The sequence below is a fragment of the Erythrolamprus reginae genome, chromosome 2 (genome assembly GCF_031021105.1).
Source record: "Erythrolamprus reginae isolate rEryReg1 chromosome 2, rEryReg1.hap1, whole genome shotgun sequence".
Lineage (NCBI taxonomy): Eukaryota > Metazoa > Chordata > Lepidosauria > Squamata > Dipsadidae > Erythrolamprus > Erythrolamprus reginae.
The window spans coordinates 47,967,614-47,983,939 of record NC_091951.1 but is presented as its reverse complement, the minus strand read 5'-3'; the positions used below and the strand labels follow the sequence as shown (position 1 = coordinate 47,983,939).

Here is a 16,326-nt window from a genome sequence, read left to right as displayed (position 1 = left end):
TTTTCTGAAACACAAAATATATTGCTTTACAAGTTGACTGAGAGCCACAATGACGGCAAAATAAAGCCTGTTTATGACCAATAGGACAGGGGTATATACCAAACAGATAACAAATGTCCCAAACCGCACAAGGTCTGTAAAGAATGCCTCCAAACGGGGCTGCAGCAAAGATACACACTCTATTGTTCAATGGCTACAGTCTTTCAAAACACAAGTGTCCAAAAACTGGGTTGTTTTCCAAAGATTCAAGATGTTGGTTTAGAGTGGGAATTCCGGATCTTTGTTGTCTCTGTTAAACCACAAAAGATAACTCCTGCAAAGAGCTAAGCCACAAAACCTCCCCTTTTAAGCCTAATTACTCCCAGCTGTGTTTAAGATCTTCTGCATCAGCGCAGCTACTTCTGTTGTCCCATAATGCTGCACATTCAGACTTTGAGAAAGGGGTCATTAATCACCCCCTCATCTGACCCAAACGAGGCTCTAACTGGGGGTTCCACAGGCTCTGCAAGGGCCTCCACCTCTACCCCTCTAGCACCTTCAGCTTCCATCTCTCCTTCCCCCTCCCTGTATGAACCCTCCAAGAGCCACACAGGTCTCCAATGCTCTGACGGACCCGGCTCATCCGGTTCAAAATTTGTTATCTTGCCGTGAGTCAACAGTCCCGTGTGGATCTTTCTATGAGTAGTTAGATAACTGTTGGAACTAAAGTCCTTTCCACACTCCATGCATTTATATGGCTTCTCCCCTGTGTGGATCCTTTGATGTGAAATAAGATGACTGCTTTTAATGAAGCCCTTTCCACACTCCATGCATTTATATGGCTTCTCCCCTGTGTGGATCCTTTGATGTGAAATAAGATGACTGCTTTTAATGAAGCCCTTTCCACACTCCATGCATTTATATGGCTTCTCCCCTGTGTGGATCCTTTCATGGGTTGTAAGGTCTTTGTTTGTTCTAAAGTCCTTTCCACACTCCATGCATTTATATGGCTTCTCCCCTGTGTGGATCATTTGATGTGTAATAAGATTAGTATGTTGGCTGAAGCCCTTTCCACACTCCATGCATTTATATGGTTTCTCCCCTGTGTGGATCATTTGATGTGTAATAAGATTAGTATGTTGGCTGAAGCCCTTTCCACACTCCATGCATTTATATGGCTTCTCCCCTGTGTGGGTCCTTTGATGGCGTGTAAGATGACTGCTTACTCTAAAGTCCTTTCCACACTCCATGCATTTATATGGCTTCTCCCCTGTGTGGATCCTTTGATGTGAAATAAGATGACTGCTTTTAATGAAGCCCTTTCCACACTCCATGCATTTATATGGCTTCTCCCCTGTGTGGATCCTTTCGTGAGTTGTAAGGTCTTTGTTTGTTCTAAAGTCCTTCCCACACTCCATGCATTTATATGGTTTTTCCCCTGTGTGGATCATTTGATGTGTAATAAGATTAGTATGTCGGCTGAAGCCCTTTCCACACTCCATGCATTTGTATGGCTTCTCCCCTATCTGTCTTCTGTCATGGGAAGTAAGATGACCACATTGGTCCTTTCCACACTCAATGTTTTTAAATGGCTTCTCTCCTATGGGCATCCCTTTCTCAGACATCACTCTTTCTCTAGAAAGAGTTAATGTCCCACTGTAATTTTTTCCATTGTCTTTACATATGTTGTCTTCTGGTCTTGGTTGTGTTGGATAATATTCATTTACATCTAATGTGTCTTTGAATAGTCCTTCACCTAGTCCAATATATTTTTTCTCTATTTTTCCTAGTTTGTCAAGAAAGCCTTGCAACTGAGCATCAACTGAAAATGAGTTTTCCTGCTTCTGTCTTTGTTGCTCCATTTGATTTTCAGGCTTCTCTGTTCTATTCCCATGTTCGTACTTTTGGAATGGTTCAATCGACTCTTTATACTCTTGCCCATTATAACCTTTAAAGGAAAAGAGGAATAAGAATATTAGCAAGGTTTAGAAAAAAGGAGAAAGATGTAAGAAAACCTAATATTTATTGTTGGTGGGCCAATTTCGGAAGAGCCCTCTGAGAATTAACTTTGAGGAATTTGTTTTGTTCTTCCATTTGTGTTTTAATTTTTTCCTGCCAAAGATCACATGATGGAAGAGAAAGAAAACTTAAGAGTTCTTGTATTAACCCTATGCAGCATGTTTGCAATTGAAAAATGGGACCAGACTGTCCTAATTCCAAGACTCAGGATAGAAATGAAATGGAAGCAAAGTCCATTAAGCCAAAATAATTAATTGATCTGCAATCCTTCATAGTACTGGCACAGAAGCATCTAGGACAAATAATATGAAATCTCTGTAATAGAGTTTAGCATTACCTGAAACCAAGGAATTATTTTATCACTGACAGGTTTAAATCAAAATAGAAAAACTCAGCAGGTGACAAGTGACACAGGATGTATCTAAAAAGAAAGCAATTCATCTATTTCCATACTAGGAGCAGCAGATCAGCAGATCTTCTCCTTTTCCCTCTCAAGAGATGAACTCTATTTGGAGATATTTAAATAAGAAACAGACAATGGCATCTACCTACATCATGTCTTCCTGAACTCAGACTGGAGAATAGCAAACCTTACCTAAAGAAGCTGAGTTTCTGTAATTCTCCAGCATGACTTCCCAATGCAGAGCTTTTTGGTGAAGATCCAGCCGAGACCACTCCTCCTCCGAGAAATAAACAGCCACATCCTCAAAGGGCACAAGATCCTCCTGGGGAAAAAAAGTGCAGAATAGGCCTGGGAGGGTCTGCAAGATCTGCCCTTTTCTTTAGAAATTCCCAAAGCAAAATTATGCACTAAGGTCTATGCTTAGTAGGATTCCAGGACTGAGATGAGAAAATGGACAGAACAAGAAGCATTTGACTGCAAAAATATTTTAGGCAGCTTTTATCCGGACTTTTGGTGCCATTCAATAAAGATTTATTTCCTTCTGGATCGATTCATCTACTATTCGCTCTCAAAACACTCTTCTCAATCCATTAATGCATCCACCATCAAAAAACCATCAGAATCTGGAGAGAATCAACTGGCAGGTGGACCTTGGAAACATCATCTATCAGTGACTATAATCTTCCTATGTATACAGAAGGAGGTTTTTGTGTCTCTGTGTTTTCTCTCTCTCTCTCTCTCTCTCTCTCTCTCTCTCTCTGGGTGTGTGTTTGTGTGTGCCATCAATACCCAGAAATTCAAAACTCTTCATGACAGGCATGGACCTGACTCAAGTAGTTCAGGGTCCGACTCACGAGGGGGGACACACACCTGACATGGTAGTCCTCTCGGAGCAATTGAGAAATGGACTGAGACTAAAGGGCTTAGAAGCATGGCCTTTGTCATGGTCAGACCATTTTCTACTGCGGCTTGATTTCCTGGCTCCAATCCTACCCCGAAGGGAGGTGGAACCGACTAGGTGGTTCCGTCCCTGATGGACCCAGAGGGCTTTCAGAGGCTGCTTGGGATTTTACCAGATTCACTCATCCACAGCTCGGCAGAGTCTCTTGCTGTGGCCTGGAATAGGGCTGCAGCGGAGGCTCTTTACCAAATTGCGCCGTTGCGACCTCTCTGTGGCACTAGACCCGTAGAGCTCCATGGTTCAACGAGGAGCTCCAGGAGTTGAAATGCCAATAGAGACATCTAGAGAAGCGATGGAGGAACAGTAAATCCGAATCCAACCAAACACTTGTAAGAGCTCATATTAAGACTTACAAAGTGGCGCTCAAGGCAGCAAGATGTGTGTATCATGCCGCCTTGATTGCATCAGCGGAATCCCGCCCAGACCCTCTGTTTAGGGTGACCCGCTCCCTTCTTAACCAGGGGGGAGTTGGGGAGCCCTTGCAGGGCAGTACTGAGGAGTTTAACTCATTTTTCGCTGATAAAGTCTCTTGGATCCGGGTGGACCTCGACTCCAATTGAATACCAATGTCGGCTGACAACGAGTCAGTCAAGGTGACAGGGGCCCGTCCTTGTCCATCTGTCTGCGTGGAGTTTGACTTGCAGCTGTGAGTTCCGCCACTTGTCTACTGGATCTGTGTCCCTCTTGGTTGGTTTTGGCCAGCCGAGAGGTGACACGGAGCTAGGTCCAGGAGATTGTCAATGCTTCTTTGGGGAGGGGGTCCTTCCCGGCTCCTTATAAGGAGGCACTTGTGTGCCCCCTCCTCAAGAAGCCCTCCCTGGACCCAGCCCTGTTTAATAACTATCATCCAGTCTCCAACCTCCCCTTTATGGGGAAGATTGTTGAGAAGGTGGTGGCACTCCAACTCCAGCGGTCCTTGGAAGAAGCAGATTATCTAGGACTTCAGCAGTCAGGATTCAGGCCCGGCTACAGCATGGAAACTGCTTTGGTCACGCTGATGGATGATCTCTGGCGGGCCCGGGACAGGGGTTTATCCTCTGTCCTGGTGCTCCTTGACCTCTCAGCGGCTTTCGATACCGTCGACCATGGTATCCTTCTGCACCGCCTGGAGGGGTTAGGGGTGGGAGGCACTGTTCTCCAGTGGTTCTCCTCCTACCTCTCTGGTCGGTCGCAGTTGGGTTAGTGGGATGTCAGAGGTCGACCCCGAGGTCTCTCCCTTGTGGGGTGCCTCAGGGGTCGGTCCTCTCCCCCCTGCTATTTAATATCTACATGAAACTGCTGGGTGAGATCATCCAAGGACATGGGGTGAGGTATCATCAGTATCCTGATGATACCCAGTTATACATCTCCACCCCATGTCCAGTCAGCGAAGCAGTGGAAGTGATATGTCGATGTCTGGAGACTGTTCGGGTCTGGATGGATGTCAACAAGCTCAAACTCAACCCTGACAAGATGGAGTGGCTGTGGGTTTTGCCTCCCAAGGACAATTACATCTGTCCGTCCATCAACCTGGGGGGGGGGAATTATTGACCCCTTCAGAGAGAGTTCGCAGATTGGGCGTCCTCCTCGTTCCACAGCTAACATTGGAACATAATTTTACGGCTGTGGCAAGGAGGGCATTTGCCCAGGTTCGCCTGGTGCCCCAGTTGCAGCCCTATTTGGACAGGGAGTCATTGCTCACAGTCGCTCATGCCCTCATCACCTTGAGGTTCGACTACTGCAACGCTCTGTACATGGGCTACCTTTGAAAAGGGTTCGGAAACTTCAGATCGTGTAGAATGCGACCGCGAGAGCTATCGTGGGGCTTCCCAGATTTGCCCAAGTTTCTCCAACACCCCATGGCCTGCACTGGCTGCCGATCAGTTTCCGGTCTCAATTCAAAGTGTTGGTAATGACCTTTAAAGCCCTACATGGCATCGGACCAGAATACCTCCGGAATCACCTTCTACCGCACGAATCCCAGCGACTGATAAGGTCCCAGAGTTGGCCTTCTCCGGGTCCCGTCGACTAAACAATGACGTTTGGCGGGCCCCAGGGGAAGAGCCTTCTCTGTGGCGGTCCCAGCCCTCTGGAATGAACTCCCCCCACAGATTAGAACTGCCCCCACCCTCCTTGTCTTTCGCAAATTATTTAAGACCGACCTGTATCGCCAGGCATGGGGGAACTGAGACACCTCCCCCAGGCTTTTACATTTTATGTATGGTATGCGTGTGTTGCATGGTTTTTGAATGATGGGTTTTTAACTGTTTTTTAATATTAGATTTGTTTTACATTGTAACATTGTTTTATTGTTGTTGTGAGCTGCCCTGAGTCTTCGGAGAGGAGCGGCATACAAATCTAATAAATTATTATTATTATTATTATTATTATTATTATTATTATTATTATTATTATTATTATAGCAAGGAAGCTGTTAATTGTCTGAGCCATTGGCTGAATAGGAGTCAAAAAAAAAAAAATTCATAAGGATAACATTTCGGTGGATGTGATGTGCCGTTGCCTGGAAGCTGTTGGGTCTGAATGGGGGCCATCAGGGTCAAGCTGAACCCAAACAAGACTGAGTGGCTTTGGGCACTTCCTCCAAAGGACTGTTCCATCTGTTTGTCCACTGTTTGAGTGGGGGAGACTTTGACCCCCTCAGATAGTGTCTGTAACTTGGGTGTCCTCTTGGATCCACAGCTGAATCTTGAACACCATCTCTCGGCTTTGGCCAGGGGACTTTTGCCCCGGTTCGCCTGGTGTACTAGTTACAGCCCTACATGGACCAGGAGGCCTTTCGCACAGTCACTCAGGCCCTCATCATCTCCCGACTTGTTTATTGCAATGTGCTCTACATAGGGAGACCCTCAAAGATTGTTCAGAGATTGCAGATAGTCCAGAATGCAGCCGCTTCAGCTTTTATGGATGTACCTAGGTACACCCATATAACACCTACACTCCACGTGCTGCAATGGCTACCAATTAGTTTCCATTCACAATTCAAAGTGTTGGTTATTACCTATCTTTGCCTCTGTGGGGGATTTTTTTTGCGTGTACATATGTGTGTGTGTTTGTGTGTGTATTGGCAGATTTAGTAAAGTGCCATCAATACCGGGAGACACAAAACTCTTCATATAGCAAGGAAGCTGCTAATAATCTGAGCCACTGGCTGAATGGAAAAATAAGGAAAGAGAACATTTCCTAAGGAGAACATTTCATAACCTTTGTATCCACAGGGGACTTTCACAATAAATCTTCTACCAAGCTTTTTCTGTACGGCCACTTTCAATCAATTTTACCTTAAGTTTTAAACTGATGAATTTATTTTTCTTACATCTTTTTAATGTAAACATTATATTAGCAAAATACAATATGAACTTTGCAACAAAGCATTTTAAAATGATAATGTCCCAGAATAAATGTTACGTCTTTTTTTTTAGCATCTTTGTACAAATCGAGTCAAAGAATGACAAAAAATGGGCATTGTGAAGTATTTTATAAAAAAAATAAAAAGTGTGGAATGTAATTAGCATAAAGAATATGTTTCAAAAGTATTTGTTTTATTAAAAAAAACAATCCTAATAAACAACCTATTTAGAAGTTTTGTTGCTTGGGATCATGAAAAAATGGAAGAAGACAGTACAATGAGCACTAGCTTCACTTTTTGAAGAAAAGGGAGAATACAAATCTAATAAATAATTTTCCTTCTCTTACTTGAGTTAGAGGTTCAACCATTCTTTCATCTTCACCATAAGGAGGAGTCAGCCTCACTCTATTCTCCCCTGTGAGGGACAGAGAATTAACACAATATGGGGAGGGGTGTTATAATAGCAAAGACATAGAGAAGATGAGCCAGCTGAGATATCTTCGTGGAATGGAAGAGTCTTGTATTACCTGTGCATGTTTCTTGATTTTTGCCATGCTGAGTAGGCCTCAAGAAAAACAGTTCCGGAAGAGTATCACACAGATCCCTCTTTCCCTCAGGATCCATGGTCTCCACAGTGAAGGGCTTGAAATATAAGCGAGAGAAAAGAAAAAGAATGAAAGGACCACACAAACCATGAAATGGATTCTTGTTGTGTTCTTTCAACACCATTTAAAAGCATCCAATGTCCATCAGTTAGCTTGGAAAAGAAGAAAGAAAAAGCTGTTCCAAATCTTTCTTCTAGGAATGGATACTAGAACAACGTCCTTCAAGAATTAGTGAAATCTTATGAATGCCAGAGAACTGGTAATAAAGAGAAGATAATTCAAACATATTTTTATTATAATTAAACTCTTTCTACGCTCCAGAAATGGAATTATCTCACCTGCAACTCTCCCTGCTCCTTCTTCTCCTCCTCCGCCTGGCTCAGGAGGAAGCCTTCCACCAGGGCCACCGCCTGGGAACTGCTCTCTGCTCCACACTCCTGCACCCAGCTCTTCATCTGCAGAGGCAGAAGTGTCAGGAACTGCTCCAGAACTACCAGGTCCAGCATCTGTGCTTTTGTGTGTTTTTCTGGTCTCAACCATTGACTACAAAAGGAATGGAGTTGGCTGCAAAGTCGTCGGGGACCCTCATTCTCCTGATATTGGAGGCTCCTGAAGTTCGAGGCATGAACTTGTGAAACGATGGTTTCCTCCTCTGAGATCTTCTGCCCAGATCTTCCGCAGATCTCCCCTCGGCTCTCAGACTTAGAACCAGAAGGGCTTTTTCCAGTTCTCTCATATGCCAAATGGCTTGCCATTCTTTCTCTGTCCTATTACACAATTGCAAATAGGTTGAAGGAATCTTGAGGATCTCCAAATGCTTTCTCCATTCATTGGAGCATTCATCTAGCCTGAGAACAAACCATTCAGCCCTCTTTGTTGAACAGAACTTTATCTCTATGAATGCTGTAGAAATCACTTCTAGTTTACATATCTGAAACCGAAAACCAAATAAAGAATTAGGAAGTGATGAATTTAACCATTCAGCAATATTCCTACTCCTGGAAGGAAGTATATTTCTCAGCTAGTGGAGGATTACAGTGGCAATGAGCACTTAGTTTCTATGTGTAGTTGTGTGTGTGTTGCAGACTATGGGATTGACCCTCATCAAAATTTGGGAACTGGGTATGTCTAGTTTAATGAAGGAAGGACTAAGGGGATACAGGATACCAGTGTTCCAATATTTCAGGGGTTGCAACAAAAAAGGGGGAGTCAAGCTATTCCCCATAGCACCTGAGTGTGGGACAAGAAGCAATGGGTATAAACTAATCAAGCAGAGAAGCAACTTAGAAGTAAGGAGACCTTTCCTGACAGTTAGAACAATTAATCAGTGGAACAGGTTGCCTCCACAGAATACTCTGTTTCTAAGAAGAGACTGGTCAACTATTTGTCTGAAGTGGTATAGGCTTTCCTGCCTAAGCAGGGGCTTGGACTCTAAGGTCCCTTATAACTGTGTTATTCTATAGCTTTATACCTGCAAGCAGGGTTTACCTGACATGCCAGTCCCTGAACACATTAACAAACCATGAAAATTTACATAAAATGAAATCCAATGAAGTGAATCTTGCTTAGGAGGTTCCATTTCCCTTTTTTCTGGGCTTGCTTTTAAAAAATCAAATCATAATATTATAGACTGGCAGGTTCACAAAAAGGTTGCCTTAAGCCCAAACTGCAGGTGGTGAGATCACATGAAACACAAAGGTTTGAGATTATTTGCCGGTTCCTCTACCCTCCAAAGACAAATTGAACTGCAGGGGACCCAGGCCCTATTTTATTATCATCCAGCACATAGCAAGAATGCAGGGACAATCTTCTGCATCTCCTTCCTTGTAAAACTTTCCTCCTTTCCTGCTTGTGATTTGCCCTGCAGATTCACCCTCTGCCCCTACCAAGGTTTTCCCAGGAAATGGGGCCTAATTGCCTCCCCTGGAATATCCTCCTCCTTCCTGGGGATTTGGATTTCTTTCTGGGAACAACACAACTGGAAGCAAAACAGTTTGTCTGCAAGTCTGCTTCCCCCACCACACTCCGCCTGTTATGAGCATAGAAAGGGGGTCAGGGGCACAAGGGATCGGGGCTCACCCACTCTCGGGACACAGAAGATTGAACCTGGATGAGGGCTTATATCTCTTACCTCTTCAGCGTGAGAATCTTCTGCCTCCCTCTGAATGGGAAAACATCCACCAGTCACCCAGGACCACAGCTGGGTCTCTTCTGTTCTCTTCAAGACTTTCCTCCAGTTTTATCTCATGCAAAACTCAAAGGATTAAAGAGAGAGATTGCAGTGTCCTAGAGAGGCAAGACTAAAGATGTCACTTCCTTCTCACCCTCCTCTGGAATCCACCTGTTGCCCTCCAGTGGTTTAATGGTGAAAAACATGGATTTTATTTTATTTATTTGGTCAAGCATGTACTGTATTACATAAGACTAATACAGGAGTTATCTAATACACATTCTACTGTAGATAATCATAACTGTTGTACCTCATGAGTCAGACCACCAGAAATTATAGAATAATTGATAGATCATTACAAAAATGTTTATTAGATGATATTTTGATTATATCCTGCCTTATGCCTTATATCCCCCCTTCTGCTTTGGTGAAAACGTATAAAGCTTTCTTAATTCTTAATTCTATTGGGATGGTTCTTTGGTATTTTGGCCACTATCCCTTTCCTTGCAGCACTTCAATAAAATGAAACAAAACTTGCAACTCGTGTCTGGTGTTCTCCATTGGCCTCGGCACCAGGCTCAAACCCCAATTGGGGGCAACACCATTGTCCTCTTTTTTGGGATGCAGTGTCAAGATTAGTTTCAGCGTCTTCAGTGAAAAGACAGAATTCCATTTCTTGTCTGCTCCTTGGCCCCCCTCTACGCAGGGGTACAACTTTCTCCAGACCCTCTTAAATATGGAGGATTGTGGATAGGTCTAACATAGTTAAAAGCACTTGGATTGAGAAGGCTTCCTGATCAGGGTAGACACGACAAACACCTGGTCCCCATCAATAATGTACCTTTCTTCCTTCTTTGCATTAGTACCTGCAATCTACATACAATCCATTTGGAGGTCCCTCTGCAAAGAGAAAGCAACATCACTACTTCACTAACTAACTTCACTACTAATGTGGGTAGCCTCCTTGCACATACCCTCTTATCATTCTTGGTGACCTCAGTCTACCTCTTATTAATTAATTAATTAATTAATTAATTTATTGATTGATTGATTGATTTTGTCCATTACACAATGGGGTTTTAGTGGGTATACACATAGTAAAATACATAATGAAGGTTATAGAGGATATACTCATAGTAAACTATATCTAAGAAAGAATAGAAGATATAGGATATAGGAATATAGGAATAAAATATATCAATGAAAGACTAGAAGAAGAGATAAAGGAATAGAAAAAAGATATAGGAGATAAAGGAGAGCAATAGGACAGGAGACGGAAGGCACTCTAGGGCACTTATGCACGCCCCTAATTGCACCCTAAACAAATGTACCTATCCATACAACCCTATACAATACCCTTACTAATTTGGGGCTAGATCAATTAGTATCTAACACTAGACTCAACAATTGTCTCAATCTCATCTTCTGTAATAGTTTAAAATTACTGACTACAAACAATAGAAGCCTTTTCCAACAGTGACTACAGCATGATTGATTTTTGTCTCAGTATACGACCTTACAAAAGTCACCATAATGATGGGATCACCCCATGGCAAAGAGGTCTGTACGGGCCGTGCATAAGGGCACTAGAGTGCCTAGCGTCCCTGTCCTGATGTTCCCTTTTATTTATATTCATTACATGCATTCAAGTTTAGTTTAGTTTAGTTTAGTTTATTTAGATTTGTATGCCGCCCCTCTCCACAGACTCGTGGCGGCTCACAACAAAGTGAAAAAATTATAACAAATCTAAATTTCTACTAAAAACATTTAAAAGACCCCATTTTCTAAACACACATACATACACACATACCATTTATAAATTGTATATGCCCGGGGGAGATGTCTCAGTTCCCCCATGCCTGACGACACAGGTGGGTCTTAAGGAGCTTACGAAAGGCAAGGAAAGTAGGGGCAGTTCTAATCTCTGGGGGGAGTTGGTTCCAGAGGGTCGGGGCCGCCACAGAGAAGGCTCTTCCTCTGGGGCCCGCCAACCGACATTGTTTAGTTGACGGGACCCGGAGAAGGCCCACTCTGTGGGACCTAATCGGTCGCTGGGATTCATGCAGCAGCAGGCGGTCTCGGAGATATTCTGGTCCAGTGCCATGAAGGGCTTTAAAGGTCATAACCAACACTTTGAATTGTGACCAGAAGTTGATCGGCAACCAATGCAGACTGCGGAGTGTTGGTGAAACATGGGCATACCTAGGTAGGCCCATGACTGCTCTCGCAGATGCATTCTGCACGATCTGATGTTTCCGAACACTTTTCAAAGGTAGCCCCATGTAGAGAGCATTACAGTAGTCGAACCTCGAGGTGATGAGGGCATGAGTGACTGTGAGCAGTGAGTCCCGGTCCAGATAGGGCCACAACTGGTGCACCAGGCGAACCTGGGCAAAGGCCCCCCTTGCCACAGCTGAAAGATGGTTCTCTAATGTGAGCTGTGGATCAAGGAGGACGCCCAAGTTGCGGACCCTCTCCGAAGGGGTCAATAGTTCCCCCCCCCCAGGGTAATGGAAGGACAGATGGGATTGTCCTTGGGAGGCAAAACCCACAGCCACTCCGTCTTATCCGGGTTGAGTTTGAGTCTGTTGACACCCATCCAGGCCCCAGCAGCCTCCCGACACCGGCACATCACTTCCACTGCTTCGTTGACTGGACATGGGGTGGAGATGTAAAGCTGGGTATCATCAGCGTACTGATGATACCTCACCCCATGCCCTTGGATGATCTCACCCAGCGGTTTCATGTAGATATCAAATAGTAGGGGGGAGAGGACCGACCCCTGAGGCACCCCACAAGGGAGAGAACTCGGAGTCGACCTCTGACCCCCCACTAACACCGACTGCGACCGACCGGAGAGGTAGGAGGAGAACCACCAAAGAACGGTGCCTCCCACCCCCATCCCCTCCAACCGGTGCAGAAGGATACCATGGTTGATGGTATCTAAAGCCGCTGAGAGGTCAAGAAGCACCAGGACAGAGGATAAACCCCTGTCCCGGGCCCACCAGAGATCATCCATCAACGCGACCAAAGCAGTTTCCGTGCTATAACCGGGCCTGAAACCTGACTGCTGGGGACCTAGATAATCGGCTTCTTCCAAGGATCGCTGGAGCTGGAGTGCCACCACCTTCTCGACAACCTTCCCCATAAAGGGAAGGTTGGAGACTGGCCGGTAGTTATTAAGTACGGCTGGGTCCAGGGAAGGCTTCTTGAGGAGGGGGCGCATGAGCGCCTCTTTATAGGATGATGGGAAGGATCCCCTCCCCAAGGAAGCGTTAATAATCTCCTGGACCCAGCTCTGTGTCACCTCCCTGCTGGCCGAGACCAGCCAGGAGGGACACGGATCCAGTAAACAGGTGGCGGAACTCACAGCTCAAATGGCCTTGTCCAGTTCATCAGGTGTCACCAGATCAAACTCTTCCCAGACAGATGGACAAGTACGAACCCCAGTCACCTCAACTGACTCATTGTCAGCCGACTCTGTTTTCCAATTGGAGTCGAGGTCCGCCCGGATCTGAGCGATTTTATCAGCGAAAAACATGTTAAAGTCCTCGGCACTACTCTGTAAGGGCTCCCCAACTCCCCTCTGGCTAAGAAGGGAGCGGGTCACCCTAAACAGAGCGGCCGGGCGGGATTCCGCTGATGCAATCAAGGCGGCATGATACGCGTATCTTGCCGCCTTGAGCGCCACTTTGTAAGTCTTAATAAAAGCTCTTACAAGTGTTCGATCAGATTCAGACTTACTCTTCCTCCATCGCTTCTCTAGACGTCTCTTCTGGCGTTTCAACTCCCGGAGCTCCTCGTTGAACCATGGAGCTCTACGGGGTCTAGCGCCGCGGAGAGATCGCAAAGGCGCAATGCGATCAAGAGCCTCCGCTGCAGCCTTGTTCCAGGCTTCCGCAAGAGACTCCGCCGAACTGTGGACGAGTGCATCTGGAATAAACCCAAGCGCCGTCTGAAAGCCCTCTGGGTCCATCAGGCGTCTGGGTCCATCAGGCGTTCAAATCATGTGTATTCTCATTTTTCTTATCCAATAAATAAAATAGAATCCATGTTTTTCTCCATTAAACCACTGGAGGGTGACAGGTGGATTCCAGAGGAGGGCGAGAAGGGAGTGACATTCTTAATCTTGCCTATCTAGGACTCTGCACTCTCTCTGGTTAACCCTTTGAGTTTTGCAGGAGGTACAACTGGAGGAAAGTCTTGAAGGGAAGGGATGCAGCAGTGGTCCTGGGAGACTGGTGGATATTTTCCCATTCAGAGGGAGGCAGGAGGTTCTCACGCTGAAGAAGTAAGAGATATTGATGTATGTATGTATGTATGTATGTATGTATGTATGTATTTATGTATGTATTTATGTATGTATTTATTTATTATTAAGTGCACTAGAGTGCCTTCCGTCCCCTGTCCTATTGCTCTCCTATATCTCCTATATATATACCTACTAAAACCCTCATTGTGTATTGGACAAAATAAATAAATAAAATAAAATAAAAATATTTGGATTTATATGCTGCCACTCATCCAGGTTCAGTCTTCTGTGTCCCGAGAGTGGGAGAGCCCAGATCCCATGTGCCCCTGCCCCCCTTTCTATTCTCGTAACAAGCGGGGGGGGGGGGGAAGCAGACTGCCAGAAAAGCTGTTTTGCCTCCAGTTGTGTTGTCCGCAGAAAGAAATCCAGATCCCCAGGAAAAAGGAGGGTATTATGGGGGAGGCAGTCACACCCCACTTCCTGGGAAAAGGTCAGTAGGGGCAGAGGGCGAACTTACATGGGAAATCACAAGCAGGAAAGAAGAAAAGTTTTTACAAAGAAGGAGATGCAGAAGATTGTGCCTGCATTCTTACTATGTGATGGATGAGACTAAAATAGGGCCTGGGTCCTCTGCAGTTCAATTTGTCTTAGGAGGTGTAGGAAGTTAACCCCCACCCGTCTCCTAGAAAAAATGAAATATCCTAGGAAATATTAAAAAAGCAGATTATATTGAATATCACCAGAAAGAAACATGATTTTAGGCAAAAAAAAAAAGACCCACTCTTAGTAGCCCCCACCTTTGTCAATGTGCCCATCAAGGAATGGCCCAGCTCACCTTTGTTAAAAGATGGACTAATCTATTCTACATAACAAACCAACTCCTGACAGAGCCATATGAGGAATTGCCCAAAGAGCTTTCATTCTGCCATCACCCAGCAAAGGGCCAGCCAAACCCAAACTCAAAAACACAGCCTACATTGTTGCCCTTGCATGGCACCATGGGAATCCGACAGCCAATCAGTGCATTTCTGGCACAGAAGCAGGAGGGCCTCAGCGCGGGGCCTCATAGAACATAAAACAAAGAATTTTCCAGAATTTCTCCACACAAACACACACCTAACATCTGGAAACATGTGATCTACCTTCTCTGGACAGAAGCTCATGCCATGTGCTCCTGTCCACCATTAAACCTCCTTTCCAAGCAACCTCCATGAATCCAGTTTCTTTTTCCCCACTTGGAACTTAATCCATAAGAATATTAAGGAGAGAAGCAATTTAGAACTAAGGAGAAAATTCCTGGCAATTAGAACAATTGATCAGTGGAACAGCTTTCCTCCAGAGGTTGTGAATACTCCAACACTGGAAGTTTTGAAGAAGAGATTGGAGAACCATTGGTCTGAAGTGGTGGAGTGTCTCCTGCCCAAAGCAGGAGGTTGGACCAGAAGACCTCCAAGGTTCCTTCCAGCTCTTTTGTTGTTATTGTTATTATTATTATTATTTATTATTATTTCCAACAAAGGGTAAAGGAACCAGGAAATAATCCCAATCTACATTCCTTCAACCCTTGTGTTTCACACAAACTCACCACTTCCAGTTACTCTTTGGGCTTAAGGAAATCTTTTTGTGAACCTGCCTGCTTATAATAATGTAATTTGACTCTTAACAAGGAAGTCCTGAATAAAGGGAAATGGAACATCCTAAGCAAGACTCACTTCGTTGGCTTTCATTTTATGTGAACTTTCATGGTTTCTTAATGTGTTCTGGGATTGGCATGTTGTTTGAACCCTGATCGCAGGTATAGGTGCAGTAGTATAATTGCTCTGGAATTGCGCCGTGACTCAGAGCCATGGGAGCATATACACATCACCGTTCCACCTTAGCAGCCCACCTCTGCCTAAGAGCCAGGAGGAAGCAAGGGAGAAAGTAGAATCTCTAGTCTGCTTTGGGGGGGAACAGGAGTGAAGGAGAAAAGCCGCCCCGAGTCTGAGAGGGGAAGCGCGGCCCATAAATCTAATAAATAAATAACTAATTATTATTTAATCATTAATAATCTAATTAATAAAAGGACTGCTCCCATTGGCCCCTCATTTTACAGCTTCCCTACAAATAGGGAGCTGTCATCCTCCGAGGTTCCGACTTCTGCCTCACCTGTTTTGTTGCTGAATGTACAGTTCCTTGTTCCTGACATGCCTCTCTGTGCTTTTCTTCAAGCTACCCGACTCCAGGCTATCTAACCGTTATCCAATCTCTTCTTAAAAACTTCCAGTGTTGGAGCATTCACGACCTCTGGAGGCAACGTGTTCCACTTGTTAATTGTTCTATCAGAAACTTTCTACCTAGTTCTAAGTTGCTTCTCTTCTTGATTAGTTTCCACCCATTGCTTCTTGTCCTGCCCTCAGGTGCTTTGGGGAATAGCTAGATTTCCTCTCCTTTGTGGCAACCCTGGAGATATTGGAACACTGCTATCCTGTCTCCCCTAGTCCTTCTTTTCATCAAAATAGACATACCCAGTTTAAAACAGTTCTTCACCTGTTTTATCCTCCAGTTTAATCCAGTTTTGTTGCTCTTTAATGCACTCCTTTTTAGGGTGT

The 16,326-nt window shown here is 44.7% G+C and overlaps 1 protein-coding gene across 1 annotated transcript; it reads right to left on the bottom strand.

Moving 5' to 3' along the window:
• On the bottom strand, window positions 1-9,616 carry LOC139160343 (zinc finger protein 436-like). The gene is made up of 6 exons (XM_070738114.1): window positions 9,445-9,616; window positions 7,652-8,244; window positions 7,236-7,350; window positions 7,056-7,123; window positions 2,594-2,723; window positions 1-1,927 (listed from the first exon to the last, which is right to left on the bottom strand). Exons 2-6 carry the CDS (start codon window positions 8,066-8,068, stop codon window positions 426-428), a joined length of 2,232 nt encoding a protein of 743 aa, XP_070594215.1. The 5' UTR covers window positions 8,069-8,244; window positions 9,445-9,616; the 3' UTR covers window positions 1-425.
• Window positions 9,617-16,326: the final 6,710 nt, after the last annotated feature.